Source organism: Gracilinanus agilis, chromosome 1 (assembly GCF_016433145.1).
Source record: "Gracilinanus agilis isolate LMUSP501 chromosome 1, AgileGrace, whole genome shotgun sequence".
NCBI lineage: Eukaryota > Metazoa > Chordata > Mammalia > Didelphimorphia > Didelphidae > Gracilinanus > Gracilinanus agilis.
In genome coordinates, this window is record NC_058130.1 from 127,411,655 (window position 1) to 127,428,915 (window position 17,261).

Consider the following 17,261-nt stretch of genomic DNA (forward strand, 5'->3'; position numbering starts at 1 on the left):
ATAAATATTTTCATACAAGTCTGTTTATCTCTGATCTCTTTGGGGTACAAACCCAATGGTATGGCTGGATCAAAGGGCAGGCATTCTTTTATAGCCCTTTGAGCATAGTTCCAAATTGCCAACCAGAATGGTTGGATCAGTTCACAACTCCACCAGCAATGCATTAATGTCCCAGTTTTGCCACAAACCCCCAACAGCAGAGAATGCTTAATTTTAAGACTCAATTCTTGCTATTCTGGTTCAAATGTGTTTTTAAATGAATAATAAACAATGGATCTTATATTTTTTGCATGTTTTACTGAATTGTGTGACTATAAAATGTGGTGTTTTACAGAGGAATGTTCATGGAAGGTTGCCTGTCCCTTTCTTTTGTTTTATTAATAATACCCTCAAAACATTAGGAGTTTGTTTTCTTTTATAAGGAGTTTATAAAGTTGAAAAAGTAGACATACGCCATAGGTCAATCTTGACAACAGACATTTTTCATCTATTTTGTTTTTTCTAGATGAATTGTTAGGCTGAAATTATTTAAAGCCTTTTGCTTTGGGGTGGTGAAAATAGATGATAGCATTTGGATAAGTATTACACCAAACTGTACTAATGTGATCCCTCTCAACCTTAAGTCCTGCTCAGTAACAAAACTAAGTACAGAAATCAATCATAACACACACACACACACACACACACACACACACACACACACACACACGACCCAAGTCTCTCTGGTTCCACTTTATTCTCTGATATCTACAAGGATACACATTCACATTTCACTGGACCTAAGAAAGGTAAACTGTGGCCACCTTTGCTTTTCAAACATTTGCCAGTTCTATTCCATAGGGACACACCTCCCAGCCCACATAGTTGTATTTCTGCCTATGGTACCATGTCTTTTTAAAAGAACTGGCCCATTAATCTATTGGGGTTGTTTTATATTTTTCCTGGGATGCTACCTCTGAATCTCACATCTCAATTTTCACCTTTGAAGAATCTGTTGTGATTCCCATCTCCAGAAACCAGTCCATTATCTTTATGTTGTTATATTCCTACCTCTTTTGCATTTTGGTTGTGTGACCTTTGGTAAGTTATCTAAACTCTCAGGGCTCTAAGCAACTCCCTAAGGCCACAAGTTATAGATCACTTGTCATTATGCATCAGTAGAGGGAATTTTCCTTGCCAAATGTTCCCTACAGCAATGAAATGAACTATACAAACAAAAAAAGTATATAGTCAAATTTTTTCTTATAATGTGGTTCAGTGCTAGCTGTATTCAACACTATATTCTAAATGAAGATATTCTTACTATAAAGGAATGAGTCATCTGAGTAGACAATAATCCTTTGACTTCTTTCTCAAACCCAAGCCATTTCGCCCAATGTTTTGTTGCCTTTTGCTTGCCTTTTCATTATAGTTAAGGAGTGTCAAATTTGGTACATGTTAGTGTGGTTTGTAGAATCTTATAAAATTTCTCTTCCTTCATACTCTGTAACAGACGTTGGCATATAACATTCAGTTATCTCTTTATCATAATCCTTTTTGCTTATGCATTATGATTACTCTAAGACATGATCAGCAATTATCCCATGAAAATGCTGTTTCTTATTGCCCTTTGTGCACATGATGAAATCAACTCTACCATCTCCTTTTTATGCTTTTTCCAAGAAGAACCTGTGGACTATCTTTCAATTTAACTGTTACTTCCTTTATCCATTTATCATAAGAATATCACTACTTATATGTTTCAGTTTTTCCATTAGTTGTCAATTTGTGGATCACTGGACAAAGATCTAACATTTAGAATAACAGGAGTTAGATATTCTAGACCTGAAGTATCAGTTAGCCTGTGGGCCACGTGCAGGGTCATAACACTCACAAGTGTGGCCCAAACCAGATTAAAATGGAATTCCTATATGATTTTATTATGTTGATATATTAATAAAACATGGTTATATAGTTTATAGATTATAAATAATACATAAAGCATATATGTGTATAAATACAAGCATGTGTACATATACATATCAATGTATACATGTAAACACGCATGTATGTTTCTCTAAATTAATATTAATATGTGACCTGCAAGGATCCTAATGCACTGAGGCTCCTGTTTCTATCTGAGTTTGTTCTAGATAATGTTTATAGTTTCTAATCTCTAATTTAAAAAAAAAGATAAAAATGAACAAAAATGAGTTTCCTTGACCAAAAACTAATTCACCAGTAGCGAGTCATATTTATAATGGTGATGAGCTTCTCTGTACTTGACTCGAATTGGTCCACAGAGAACAGAAAGTGTCATCAGCACTAGTGTTCACAAAGTCTTTCCAGCCCAATAGAGATTATCAAAGCTTTTACTCTGTTGGCAAAACCTTTGACAATCCAGGTTCACTTTTATATTACGATGAGGAATCTGTTGTATTTTTACAGGAGTGGGATATATCGAGTTGTTATTTGTGAAGCTTTCATCCTAATTCTGTGGCCCCCTTTTACAAAATTTGAGTGGCACTAGTTCATGCTCTTATGCTAATGAAGACTGAGTTTTATGCCTGAAATACTGTCACCCATTAGTAATATAATAATGTTTATTGGATTTGAATGGAATTCTCAAACATTTTTAGGTGGCTCTGTGGTCCTATCTCTGTAGTCTGAACACATATTTTTTAGATATTGAAAAATTCCACATTGCTTCCATTTCAACTTAGTACTTAAACACAGTTGCTTCCTATTGCAGTTTTTTTAAAAGACTGTTTATTTGGAGTCACACATTAATTCAAATATATGCTCTGATATTTATTAACTATTTAACTACCGACAACTCATTTAACCCCTTATTTCTTCTGTATGATGGGGATGATACTAATTTCATTAGTAAGAAAAGTTCTTTGGAAATTGGAATTACGCTGTACATGATATTTTCCCTCTCTAATAGTTTAGGGTCATTCATAACAAAAGACAAAGAGAATATCTGATAAATCAAACTTTTGTCACTAAGGAAACAATATAGGTGAAAGAGGACTAGAATGGGAAGTCAAGAGACATTCATTCCAGCTCTGATTCTGACACTAGCTAGCTGAGTGATTTTTAAAATGTCCTTTACCTTCTTTTGGCTTAAATTTCTTCATCTGTAAAATGAAGAATACCAAAAATTCTTTCTAGCTAAAGAATTTTATGAATTGGTAGAAGAGACTATAGTATACAAATCATAAGAGGTTACTTGTACTGCTATTGAAAATGGTTATTATTATTTTTCCTCTTTAAAAAATGAGTCCAAAATTGATGTTTGCAATTTTCAAAAATGAATAACATGAAAAAGGAAGGTGCATGAAGTATTTCTGAAAAGAGTGTACCCTATGGATAGGGAATAAAGAATGGTATAAGAAGAAAGTCCCACACTAAAGGCTTAAAGAATGACAATAAAGAGGAAATAGCATAAGGGAAAAGATAATGCCAAAAAGGAGAATAAATGGCAAGAATAGAAAGATAGAAAGGTCAAAAACAATGTATTATATGATGCAATTTTATTTTTCTGCCATTACTGAAAGTATTTTTTGCAGTAAAGAAAAATATATTCTAATCATAAATATAGATTTAGAATCTGAAGGGATTCTAGAGATAAATTATACCTCCTTCATTTTAAAAACAGGAAATAGTAGAGAAGAGGTTATGTCATCTGCTCAAGGTCATACAGTTAGTAGTGAAATAGCTGTGACTTAAATCTAGGTCCCTAGTTGAATGAACTTTCTGCTTCACCAATTTATCAAGTTGTATAACCCACTGACATTCTGAAAACATAAAACTCTATCCATAAAGAGTGATTTATTTCAGGTTGCATTAGATTAGATTAGATTCAGTGCCATCTATTGAACACAAACTAACAAGGAACATCTTTAAACATTTCCTTAATCATAGCCCTCAGTATAGAGTGATAAAGGATTATGTGTGCTAGATTAATAACTTTTTAAAATTTGCTTTCATTTTATGACCTCCACGCCCACAAGAAGAGAGATTATATTTTAAAGTTGTGGGATGGATATTTTTTATACTTCTTTACAAAATGATGATCTGTTTAGTGAAAATGACCAAACAGCAGGTATACCTAATTAAATGACTATTCATATTTATATTTGGAGGTCTAAGAGATTTCTTTTTCCCTGGATGTGGGGGTTAAAATGTAGACAAGTTAGAATGTAGATAAATATTTTATTTTAAATATTAGAGGGAAGTCTTGGAAGGAAAGACATTTTCAACTTGATTTCTGATTTCATTTTTTTTTTCAGAAACCATCATGCAGACATCAGAGACTGGGTCGGACACAGGTTCGACAGTGACTTTACAGACATCTGTGGCTGGCCAAGCAGCAGTGCCCACTCAAGTAGTGCAGCAAGTACCTGTACAGCAACAGGTAAAAGTTACTTGTTTTTACTCAAGGCATGCTACTCCTCCATGTAGCATTGCCATAATGTATTTTTAAGTAGAGGGTTGCCAAATTGAGTGCCTTTAAGAACTGCTGGGTAAACTTCCCTTATTTGGTGCTTAAGCGGGTATGGCCTCAGATATTTTTTCTAGCCAAGATTATTTTCTGTCTTGGCGCATTTAAACACTTTAAATACATAAAAATATCATGTTGTTGTGCTTTCAAAAAATAGTTTTAGTAAACATATTAAATTGTTGTTTGTATTGTGAAATGTTGAAATTGTTGAAATTGAAGGGCGATTTTCTCTTTAGGATAGTTAACACTTAAGTGGATGGACAATGGTTGGGAACAAAAATTTTGCTTTTCAGTTTTGTACAGTGTTTAAAAGACAATGCCTTGTTTGTTATGGTTGTCAAATAATATACTTAACACAAACAAATCTACCTCTCAGATATGTATAAATCTGCTTCATTTTATTTTTAAACATGAGAAAAGCTTTTTTTTAAACTTCAAAATGTTTATTATTTGTCTTGTTTGAGAATTTGAGGTGCTGGCCAAATTATGTCATATATACAGAATAGTATATATGCATATACATATTGAACACTTTGGTCTGTCACTTCTTATAAAGAGGAGAAATCCCTATAGCCCAATATCAATTTGAATGTTTGATTTGAATATATCTCAATATCAGGTAAAAATAATTTAGGAATTCTTCTTGTAATTGCATGTGCATAGTTGGGGGAAATCATCTTTTTCTCAGAGGAAGAGAATGTCAGAATCACCTTCTTATTGGCAGAAGTAGATGGAAGGGGGAAAGAAATACATGTTTGTCTTAGTGAGAAAAGGTACAACTACCATTGTTTTCAATTTGTGGGGATTGGGGTTTTTTTTTATCACTAATGTCCTATTCCTATTTTTTAAATAAAGAATAGTTTTTTAAAAAAGAAACTTTCCTAAAGTCCCATAGGTTTTAGTTTTATGTTTTTTGGACATGCCTAATGTCGAAACTCTGAAAAAAATTGAAATTTTCAAGTGAAATAATCTTAGAACTATTCCAGAGGGAGTTGGCTCTGTCTAAACCATAAAACAAGAGAAAATAATAGCCAGTCAGGATCTTTCATTATCATCTTTTAGAAAGAGTAAAAATGAAATGTTATCATTCCTACTCAACTTTTATTCTCTGTTCACTTTTGCTCTCTTTAAAAAAAATTACAATGATCAATTTTGGCTATTGAATATTTTGCTCAGACTCTTGATTCAGATGCTCTCTGTTCCCTGGGTTTTTGCTGCTATGGTATGAAAAATAAATATGGCAGGACTGATCCATCTATCTAGGTAAATATAGTTGGCATCTGGTTTGAGAAGCAAAAAGTGAAGAGAAGAGTGGTAATAATTGACTTAAATTTTCAAAGCAATAGCACATAATATCTCATTTGAGCCTCTTATTAATTGGTATTATTTCCATTTTATAGATAAAGAAAACAATGATCAGAGAGGTCAACTGATTTGCCCGTGACCATACAACTATCACATGTCAGATTTGGGATTTGACCCCAGTTTTTCCTAACTCCACTTAATTCAGTATACCAAATGTTTCAAATACATAAATGGCTTAGTCTTCAAAACTAAATTAAAATGTCTTTGGTAAATATTGAACAAAATTAATAAAAATACAGTAGAGCATAGATAATGTTAATATATGGTTTTCTAAGTCCATATGCAAGGATTTAGTTGCTCTCCCACCTCAACCTTACTATTTTAATTTGACACCATTGTAATTTACCACAATATATCCTAGGCCTAATGGGCTGCAAATGTTTTAATTATCTTAATTTGATCTACCACATAGAGTTAGATGAGGCTCCTTCCTTTTCTAGCCATCATAAGATATCTTAATGGAGAGAAAGAGATATAAAATTACTAATATAATTTCCATGTTCTCAGGTTGACTACTTCCCTTGAGCCTTTGTACTTACTTTAATTCCCATTGAGAATAAAGAGGGAACTCTTCACTATTATATTTCACATACTGTTTATATGAATTTTTCTGGAAATTACTTGTTACTAATTTTCTAGTCTTATTTGGAAATATTTTTCTCCTGTATTTTATTATCCTTGCTTTTCCCTCACAAAGTAACATATTTGAAGCCTTCAGAAATTACCACTGTAGATGCAAATGTCTATCACAAATGAGATTAGCTTCATATTAATGTCTCATGGCCTTATACCATATTTACTACTGTCAATGCACAGATTCTGTCTTGAATTTTCAAGCTTTAGGGGAACTACAAGTCATTGTCATAGCTTATGTTGGATTTTAAAATGGTTGTGTTGTGCTATCTAATGAAAGTTCTATGTATTCACTCTGATTCTCCTAGGCCATGAAATGACTATCTTGAAATTTAACTAATTCTATTTCCTCTCTAATTTCTTTTTCATACCTATGCCTTAGGAAGATTCAATATTGATCATGTTATTCCTCTACCCAAAAACCTTAGGGGACTTGGTTTTGGGATCCTGAATACCCATAAATTTTTAAGGTACCAGTGTGCTGAAGTGCTATTTACTCAGTTTCTTAAAAAGAAACCAACTCCCAAACCTTGGGTGATTAAAACTACCACAAAAAGGTCAGCAATCATCTTGGCCTATATATAGACCAAAAATTCAACTCTAGTAGTTAGGGCACCTCTTTCACCACCAATATATGATATAATAACTCATTACCCTTAACTTCATATTTGTAGTGACTAATTAGATTTATTAGGCTTAAAAAACCCAGTCCTAAGAAAATTCCAGATGGCCTGGGCAAATGGAGGGTTGGGAAAAGAGCAAAGATAATCTAGAGATGGAAAAACCAGTTGAGCAGTCACATTAGTGATCTTCGTTTAGCAGAGGACTGCATGAGAGTTTGGGGCCACTATGGATGAAGAGGAAAACAGTAATATCATGGAAAGAGCAGTCAAAAAAGTTTGGTGCCAAGAGACAGGTTAAATCTAAGTTGATAGGCAAGTGACTCTCCTTGGTCATAATTCCTTCATAATATTAAATGAAATACTCTATATGTCTCATATGTTAGAAGACTTGTAAGTCTAGCCCAAAGGGAGAAGAGGTTATCAAAAAGAAAAAATCCTCACTTTGTCATTTTTACTAGGTCAGATTCTAATTGTTTGTGCATCTATATCAGGTATTTTTGCCAAGAAAAATGGAAGACTTACTTTTCTCTCTGACACTTCAAGAATTCTTAGGGGCCAGAATTAAAGTTGTGCTGAAGGACCAGGGCAACAAAGAATTTCTCAGAGATCCTTTTGTTTGAGATTTTCCTGAAAATTAAGAACCTCTTTAGATCAATCCCAAGACATCCTTTTCATTATAAACTCTTTTCTTCTGTCCTCTGCATTGCCTATCTTATCTAAAGAGAAGGTCACTAATGAAGACAAAGATATATTTTCTCATTAGCAAGAATGAATATGCATTTTTATCAGTATGGCACTAAATAAGTAAATTAGTTTAGGATAGTGTTGTCATTTTTACTATTAGAATGGCCTACTGTTTAATGACTGTTTAATATCTTCCCAGGTATTTTCTATAAAGAACGTTTTGTATTTGTATTCATAAAGTTCCTATGTAGTTCTTGGTATATAGATTCTGTTATCATTTTACATAGAATTTCTCTTTCCATCTCTTCCTGATTGATTTTGTTAATAATTTACATGGATTTATTTTATATTGTGCAAATTTACAGAATTCATTAATTGTTTCAATTAATATCTACTTTTTCTTTAGGTTTTTGGAGATATACCATAATACTATCTACAAAATGTGCTAGTTTTGGTTCTTCTTTGCCTATCTATTCCCTTAATTTCTTTAATTTCTTTTTCTGATCTCACTACTATAGCTCAGATTTTTAGCACTATGTTAATTTGTCATGAACTAGTCTTATTTTTATTCTTTTTTTTCTGCCTAGAAATTTTTAAAAGGGAAGAACAAAATGGATAATAAGGAATTAATACTCCAGATAAGTAGGAAGATACAGTAATGAGAGCTTTGATGACATCAGTTGACCAGGTCCAGATGTGCTACATTTGAGAATACTGAAAGATTTCATGTTTGTATTTACTAAGCTGCTCTTAATGATCTTTGAAAGATCATGAAGAATGAAAGAATTATTGTAGCCCTGGAGAACACAAATTTTGTTGTAATTTTTTTTGCTTCAAAAAGGGAGAAATAGAATAAAGTCTACATACTTATTAACTAGTAAGCTTGACTTTAATTCCTGGCAAAATTCTAGAACCTATTTTTAAAGGGTTGATTAGTGAGCCTTTATAAAAGGGAGTGGTAATCACAGAATTAGAATGGTTTAAATCAGAACCAGATTAAGCAAGGCTAATCTTATTTCAACAGGGTTCTTAGAACACTGTTAGATCATCAAGATTCCATAAATTTAGTTTCCATTTTAGCAAAGCATTTGAAAGAATCATTAAGCACTGGTTAAGTGCCTACTATGAGCCAGATACAGTGTTAGGTGTAGGGGACACAAAAACAAAAGCGAGACGTCCTGCCCATATATTCTAATGGATGGAAACATATTTACATTTTTTAATTCAAAATATATATTTGAAACAAAAACAAATTAATTGAATAAGGATGGCTGCATATAGCCACTCTTGGAGAAAACAGGAAAGACCTTTTTAAGACATTGCATTTGAGCTGAGTTTGAAGGTAATGAGCCAAGAAGTGGAGGTGAGGGAGGGGAAAGTATCTCAGGAATGGGGGAAAGCCTGTGCAAGACGCAAAGGTGAGAGATGAAATGTAGTTTACTAGAAATAACAAATCTGCCTGTGTGACTGAAACTGAGTGTGCATGAAGGGCAGGATAATGTGTAATCCCCCTGGAATGATAGATTGGCATAAGATTGGGAAGGTCTTTAAAGTCCAAAAAGAGAATTTGGTATTTTATTCTATAGGAAATAGGGAAGAAACCATTGGAACTTTTTGAGAAGGAAAGTGATGTGGTTGTATTTATGCTTTTAAAAAATTACAAATTTGATAACTGGAGAATGAACTAGATAGAGAAAAGACTAGATAGTGGGAGGCTAATTAGGGGGCTACTCCAGTAGTCCCAAGTGAAAGGTTTTTGAGGAACATGAATAAATTTAGGTGTTTGCTGTATGCAAAATCTCTCTAGATATTATAAAGTGAGAACCAGTAAGACTTGATAAAAGATTGGATATAGGGAGTGAAAAGGTGAAGATGACACCTTGACTACCCACCTGAGCTTCTAGGAAATGATGCCTTTGAGAGAAATAGGGAAATTAAAAAGAGGAACTAAGGAAGGACAGTTATATAGGTTTCAGACATGTGCTTATGGCAATGTTTCTCATACTGTTACTTTTTACAACATGGAAAGATAAAGGCTAGAAAGTTATTATGTGGATTCAGCAATTATTGAATCACCCAAACCATTAATGGTTCAATATCGACTTGGAAGAAGGACCTCCAGGAATCTGTACTTGGCTCTTTCCATTAAACATTTTTTACTATGACGTGTAAAAGTTGCAGTTCAAACAGAAATTGGGGGAATAGCTATTGCACTGGTGATAGTGTCCAAATGAATCAAGATGGGTTAGAACATTAAGCTGCTTCTACAGAGGTGAAATTCAGTAAGGGTAAGTGTAAAGCCTTAGATAGTTTAAAAAAATAATCAGTTTTGTAAGGACCATGTAGGAAGTCATACTAGGCATGTTTGTTTGAAAAAAGGTCAGAGAGGTTTAAAGGACTATAGGCTCCAAATATGCCAATAGTGTGGTTTGGCAGCTAAGAAAGCTAATGTGTCTTAAGATATGTTAAGAAATCAATAACCAGGATTAGGGAGATGATAGCACTAGTGTGGGCCTCAGTTTCCTCATGTGTAAAATGAGGGGGTTGAACTATTCTCTGAGGTCCCATTAAACAAAATCTATGATTCTATTAAGTTTTATAATCCTTTGTTACTTTACCAGCTGGATGGTGCAATAGATAGAGCTTTGGATCTAGAGTCAGAAAGATCTGAATTCCCATCCAACCTCAGACACTTACTAGCTGTGTGATCCTGCTAGGCAAGTCATTTAATCTCTCTTTGGCTCAGTATCCTTAACTATAAAATGGGGATAATAAAAGTATCTCCCTCTCAGGGTTGTAGGAATCAAATGGAATCATATTTGTGAAGCTCTTTGCCCAGGGCTTGGCCATAGGAGGCATTTAGTACCTACCTCTCCCTACTCTTCATTGTGTTTAGTTTTTAAATTTTAGTAACAGAATGAATAAACTAGAGAGCATTCAGAGAAGGAGGACAATCGCAGTGATAAATATGTACTATATGTGTCAATATTATCTAAAGAAACTGAATTGGGGAGAAGGGCACAGATAGGGAGTTCAATGGATTGAGAGTCAGACCTAGTGACAGGAAGTCCTAAGCTTAAATTTATTATGAAGAAAACTTCCTAACATTTAGAATTTTCTAAAAGTGGAATGGACTGCCTTCAGAGGTAGTTTCATTTTTGTTTTCTCCCACTGGATATCCTTAAACAAAGCCCAACTGACTCCTTTTGAGTTATGTCGTAAAGATGACTCATTCATCTAAGATGACTTGTTTATCAAAGATGACTGACATCATATGACTTCTAAAGTCCATTCCTCCCCTGAAATTCTATCATTCTGCAAAATATTACTTTGAACACATTAGTAAACTAAATTTTCCTTATTGCTTTGAAATATTTTTAAATTGATTTTTGAAAATTTAAGCAAAGAATTATTTCTTCCTCAACTCATAATTCACATTAAAATGCAAATGCAAACTGTCCCAATTTCAGACAACCCCAGTACAACCACTTTTTCTTTTTCTTTTCCTCCAAGACACTATTGCCTAGAAGTAAAAAGCAACAATTTGTGAAATAATGCGCAATAATGCCAGAAGTGCTATTATGTTATGAGAAGACAATAAAAAAAATCATATGTAAAGTAAAAATCAGAACAGATTCTTTGTTCTTAAAATACAATATCTATAATTTAGAATCTGTAAAAAAGCAAGCAAATTAATATTGCTAATTTTTTCTTGCTGATTATTTTGAGCTATTTTGAATGAAGAACAATAGCTAAAACCATAAAAATAAATGTGCATGTAGCAATGATAAAATTGCATTAATGCAGCCATACAAAAAAGATATCTTCTTACTGCTGTAATAATTATTGTCATTGTACAGTAGTGTATAAATTACTTGGAACAAAGTAAAAATAATTCAATTTATTTATGTAGAATAAACTTTATCACTTTTATATCATAAAAAACCTTTTAATATTTAATATATTCTCCTTTTTCTCTGTTTTACATGATTTGGCAGTGAGTATACAAGATTTTGACTCATTGATTCTTCATCATGAGATCACATATCATTTAATATTAAGTATATCTTTGACAATCCATTTTTCTATTTCTAGTCTTGCCATAGCTTTTTCAATGGGGTTTAAATTAAGCAAGTTCCAATGGTACTGAGAAACATATTTAATTCTGTCTCTTGGATAATTTTCTTAACTTTTTACAATGCATATTATGGGATAAGAGTATCACCGGCGGAAATGCATTTTAGGAGTGTCAGTTTGGCAGCTGAAGAGAGGAGAGATTGCCAAAGCAGGGAAAGATTGGAGGCTGGGAGACTTTCTACTTGGGCAAGCCACCAAAACCCTTGACCTTAATTTTCTTTTCTTTTTTTTTTCTTCATTTTCTTAACTTTAGAATAGTCTTCAATCAGATGAGTTCTAAGGCTCCCCCCAACTTTAAATCCTGTAATTCTGTAATTTCTCTAATTACAGACCTCCCTTAAATGGGGTGAGATGATATTTTGCGCAGGTGAAAAACTATCAAAATGTCAGTTTGGCAAGAGACCAGTGATAATAAGCTTTAAATTAATAATGACCCTGGTCTTATTGCTCATGGTAATTTGCAGACTGATCCTTCAGTCCTTAGAAATCAGATATTTTCTATGTAAATATTCATGAGTTGGAATAATTTGAAGAGACCTTAAATATCCTACCAAAATATTTTCAATTCCAATTAATGAAAAAATTAAATCTGCTTCAGCAATATTCTGTCTCTCGATGGTGGCATACTAGATCTATTTGCTATATCCCTTGTAGGGGACAGCATTGCAGTCAAAGAAAGGCCACAGTGGTTAGTAATAGAGCCCTTTGAGAGTTCCTTTGATTGGAGTGATGGTGGTTGTTAAATATTTATTGATTGCCTATGGTGTGTTAAACATTGAACAAACAGCATATACTATTGGATCAAAGCTGGATCAATAACATATTGAACAAGGGACCCCAGAAATGGATCCCTGGCCAGTTTGGAAAGCTAAGTACTAGGCAGTGTGCTGATGGTTATTGTTTTTATCTTTCCCTTCTGTTCAGGGCCAAGAGGTTTGTTTTTCTGCTTTATCTTGGCCCTGATGCAGATGAATAGAATTCTTTTCATTTGGGACTATTATCTCATATAATCAACTGAAACAAAGACATTTTTCTCTGTTTTGTTCTTCTTTGGGACTCTATTGCTATTGGCTTGGTTCCCTGAGGGGACAGTGTTCCCATAATTAAGAGAATGGCTGACACCCTACTAGATGGGGTTACATTTTTAAATGAATTCTGTAGAGTACTTTTTTAAAAACAAAAGATAATGATTTTAGCTTTTGAAGAACATATTCATTTTTAGAATCAGAGCTGCTAATTTTTAGCATCAACATAAAGGTAAGGTGTTTCAAGAGAACAAGATAACCAACAATTGAAATAACACTAGTGGGTTGATCTAATCTAAAGTCATTGCTGCTGACCATCAATATAAATTAGCACTCTACTTGTCAGTCCAGGGCCACTGATGCTCACTATGGTCAAATGATTTTTTTTTAACCATAAAATTACAGCATCTGGAATGATATGTTCAGTGCTGAAAACCACATTTTAAAAGGGATGCTAAGAATTTAGGGTTCATTGAGAGGAAGCTCTGAAGCTGTCTGAACAAGGAACAGTTGGAGAAACTGTGTTTTTCTTAAAACAGAAAGCAGGAAGCATGGTCTCCAGAAACTAGAAATGCTCTTATGTGGAAAACAGAAAACAAAACAAAACGCATCCCATGTTGTCCCAAAATCTAAATCATAATAAACATGAAAAGAGAGGATGCATTTCAGGTTGAAAGAAAGGTCACTTCCTGTCAGTTATCCAGTTTGCTGATTTGCATTATGAGGAACTAAGCTCCCTATTCCTGGGCGTATTCAAATAGGACTTAGATAACCTTTGTCCATAATACTGTAGAAATGAACCCTCTGCTATTATTAGGGTAGATAGACTTCATGACTTCTAAGACCTCTACCAACTTGAAATGCAAAGATTCTTTAACGTTTTTTCCTCAATTACACCTAAAATAATTTTTAACTTTTTTTTTAATTTTCAGCCAAATTTTCTGCCCCCCATGAGACACCAAGCAATCTGATACAGATTTTTTCTGTAAATATTATGTTATATTAGAAAATATGGGAAAGACTTGAAAAATTCTGGAACCTAAATTGGGGTTTTAAATGTAACTATAAGACTGCAAAAGTTAGGAGACATTTGTATTTCAAACCAGTGCAGCCTAGATTTAAGTTTTGACAAGGAACAGAAAGCCCTTTAGCATGAGAAAGAAAAGGATTTTGCAAAGGGTAAACTAAGTCAGGGATTCCTGCTTATGGCACAGAGTTTCAGCATAGCATTAATGAATTCCTGCTTTCCTTAATTCTGACTTTTTACATTGATATCACTACATTGCTGGGCATCCTTTACATTAACTTTCTTTTCTTTCTTCTTTTAAAAAAATATTTTACTGATTTTTTCAAATGCTATCACTTCCCAGCAACCCCTTCTCTCACAAAAAGATTTTTCCTTTTAACGAAGAGTATTGCAGTAAAACAAACTGACATATTGACCATGTCCAACACTAACAGTAGGAGTTCAGCACCTTTCAACTGGGAAAATAAAGATAACACACTAACTTTCATAAGTATCCACCCCTCTATGTTATATAACTGCTATAATTCAATGACATACAGGTTACATTTAGTCAGAGATTTACTAAAACCTCCCTTTGACATCATTCTACAGCAGGATTCAATATAAGCTTGTCTTAGCCTCGATTTAAAAAAAAAAGATAAAAGAACTAGTTATAGGAAAGTCTTATCAATAAAATAGTTACATGACAGGGGACATCAGAGTTACCAAGATGGTGAGATTTCAGTTTAGTCTTACATAAAAAGATAATTTGTTACATGAGAATGATAACTATTTTGCTAAAGAAGGAAAGATTAGAAAAGGGATGATAATGGAAATGAATGGTCATAAAATATGGATTCAGTAATAGTTTCTTAGGTTGGAAGGAGAACTACATTATATTTAATAATAAACCATCACATAGTGTTTATTGAGTATCCATGGTTTACTTGGATTTCAGGCATTCAAGTCTTGCTATTTTAGCCAGACCATTAATTCCCATTTGATTTTTTGTGATGTATTTCTTCCCTGTGGCAGACCCTCATTTTCATACATTTAAGTTTTATTCTTTCCATCATATTAGACTTCTCTTATTTCCCTTATTTTATAATGAGTCTATTGCTTATATCTCCAACCCTAGATCAAGAGGTGGGGTGTTGGAGGAGAAATATAGGCAAGATGATGACTGGATTTGAATTGCTATCAGATTTGAATTAATTATACTAACCATGGGTCTTTAGCTTGGAGAAGAGAAAACTTTGGAGGAACATGGTGGTTATGCCCAAATTTAATTGAAGGGCTATTATATGGAAGAGGGGATTAAACTTGCTTTGAGTAACTGTAGAAAGAAGAATTATGTGGATGTTCTATGGAAGCAAATTTGGGCTCAAATTGTAGACTTTCTAGCAAATAGAGTCCATCAAAAATGAAATATTCTGCCATTAGGCAGTGAGTTTCCTGTCACTAGAGATCTTCAAGCAAAGTTGATAGTGTCATTTGTTGGAGCAGTTATAGAAGTCATTCACATAGTTATCAGAGTATTGGACTAATTGACTTCTTTCTCCTCTATTGCTGAGATTTGGGGTCTATTCCTCATTGTTTCTTCTTTTTCTGGGTCCACTGAACATTGCTCAATAATAATGCAGACCTGACCACCTAAAATTCATTTTGTCAGATTTCAACTTGACTGATTAGAAATGCTTTTTATTGGTCTCTTGTATACTCTCAACAAGTTATTCATAGAATTTTGAGGCTAGGGACAAGCCAATTTGTAATTCTGTTCTTGATACCGTTATTTTTGACCTCCGGTATACCATGTTCTCCTATCTTTACCGATAATAACTAGCATTTATATAATGGTTTATGGTTTCCAAAGTACTTTACTAATTTCTAATTTTATGCCATCCAACAAGCATGGGAGACAAGGGCTATTCTTTTGCCTTTTTTTAATATGAGGAAACTAAGGCTGAAAAACATTAACTGATTTGCCCAGGTTCACATGGCTATTGAATGTCTGAAGGATTGGTTAAACTCAGATCTTCCTTACTCCAGGTCCAGTGATCTATACACTATGCCACCTAGCTGCCTCTAAAAGTAACTTTAAAGCCTCCAGGACAATTAAGAACATTATATATATATATATATATATATATATATATATATATATATATATATACACACACACACACATATGTATATAAGAACTTAAATATTGTATAACATGCATGTATTTGTATTGGTGATAGGCTTAGGTCTGAATGACAGCTTAGAGGCAATCTGTTTCAATCCTCATGTTTTACAGATAACAATTGCAAAATATTTTAAATTTATTATCTCTCAACACTAGGACTTTACACGTCATCCTAAGCCTTCTTGTTTTGTTGTGTTTCTAGAGAGTCTGATATTTTCCAAGGACTGTGGTTAAGCTTGACATTGTTGCCCCAAAGGACTATGAGAAATTTTCTTGCCCATGGGAAGCTTTACTCTTACTCAACTTGTTAGAATTATATCCTGTTAATGTGACATTTGTTCCTGTAATGTTCCAATCACATCTAGCTCAATATTGTATTCTCCTTTTGTCTTCTAATACTCTACTATCCCATTTTGACTTTTGTCCTCTCAACCCAGTTCAAAAAGAACATAACATGTTCTGATTTTCCCTGGCACAATTTAGGAGTTGGCTATGAACCCATTATTTTAAGTCTAGCTCTCCCTTAGAGTTTTAAATAATATACTAAATGTCCCAGCTAAACAAGAAAATATATAATACTCAATCATTTTTTAACATCTTGAAGATGTTCTTCTAAACCTTATTTTGAAAATTGACATTCTGAGGCTTCAGTTGATCTGTGGTTTCATTGATGTGGATAATTCCTCCCAGTGATAAAGATTAAAATCCATCTATGCTTTTTTCTTTTTTTCCATGTCCTCCAATATTCTGCTCTACATTACAAACGACTCACTATGCTGGGGAACTTCCTTTTGTTTTCCTGATGTTTCATGGCTTCCAAGGGGGAAACACATGAAAACTGAAAATATCCGAAGAATAAAATTAATTGAGCATGAAAATTAGATATAGTTTGTGAAGGGAAAATGCCTCCAAATAACAGATCTGGTTTTTTAAAAAATCCTTACCTTCTGTTATGAATACTATTGATATACATGGATATATTCAAAAGTATTAATAGTTTATTTAAAGGCATATAATTAAGAAGGCCACACATGCCTGCTAAGATCTAATTCAAATGCCCTGCCATTACCTCTGCCCACCTGACTTGTTCCACAGGAAAGAGAGCCTCTCA

At 33.5% G+C, this 17,261-nt stretch overlaps 1 protein-coding gene across 1 annotated transcript in view; it reads left to right on the forward strand.

Annotated features, from left to right (window-relative positions):
* The first annotated feature begins 4,279 nt into the window (after positions 1-4,279).
* RFX3 (regulatory factor X3) overlaps positions 4,280-17,261 on the forward strand; it is a 200,280-nt gene continuing 187,298 nt past the window's right edge. Inside the window, exon 1 of the mRNA XM_044656716.1 lies at positions 4,280-4,402. Coding sequence (XP_044512651.1) covers positions 4,286-4,402 — 117 coding nt within the window. The 5' untranslated portion in view covers positions 4,280-4,285. The remainder of the gene's footprint in view (positions 4,403-17,261) is intronic.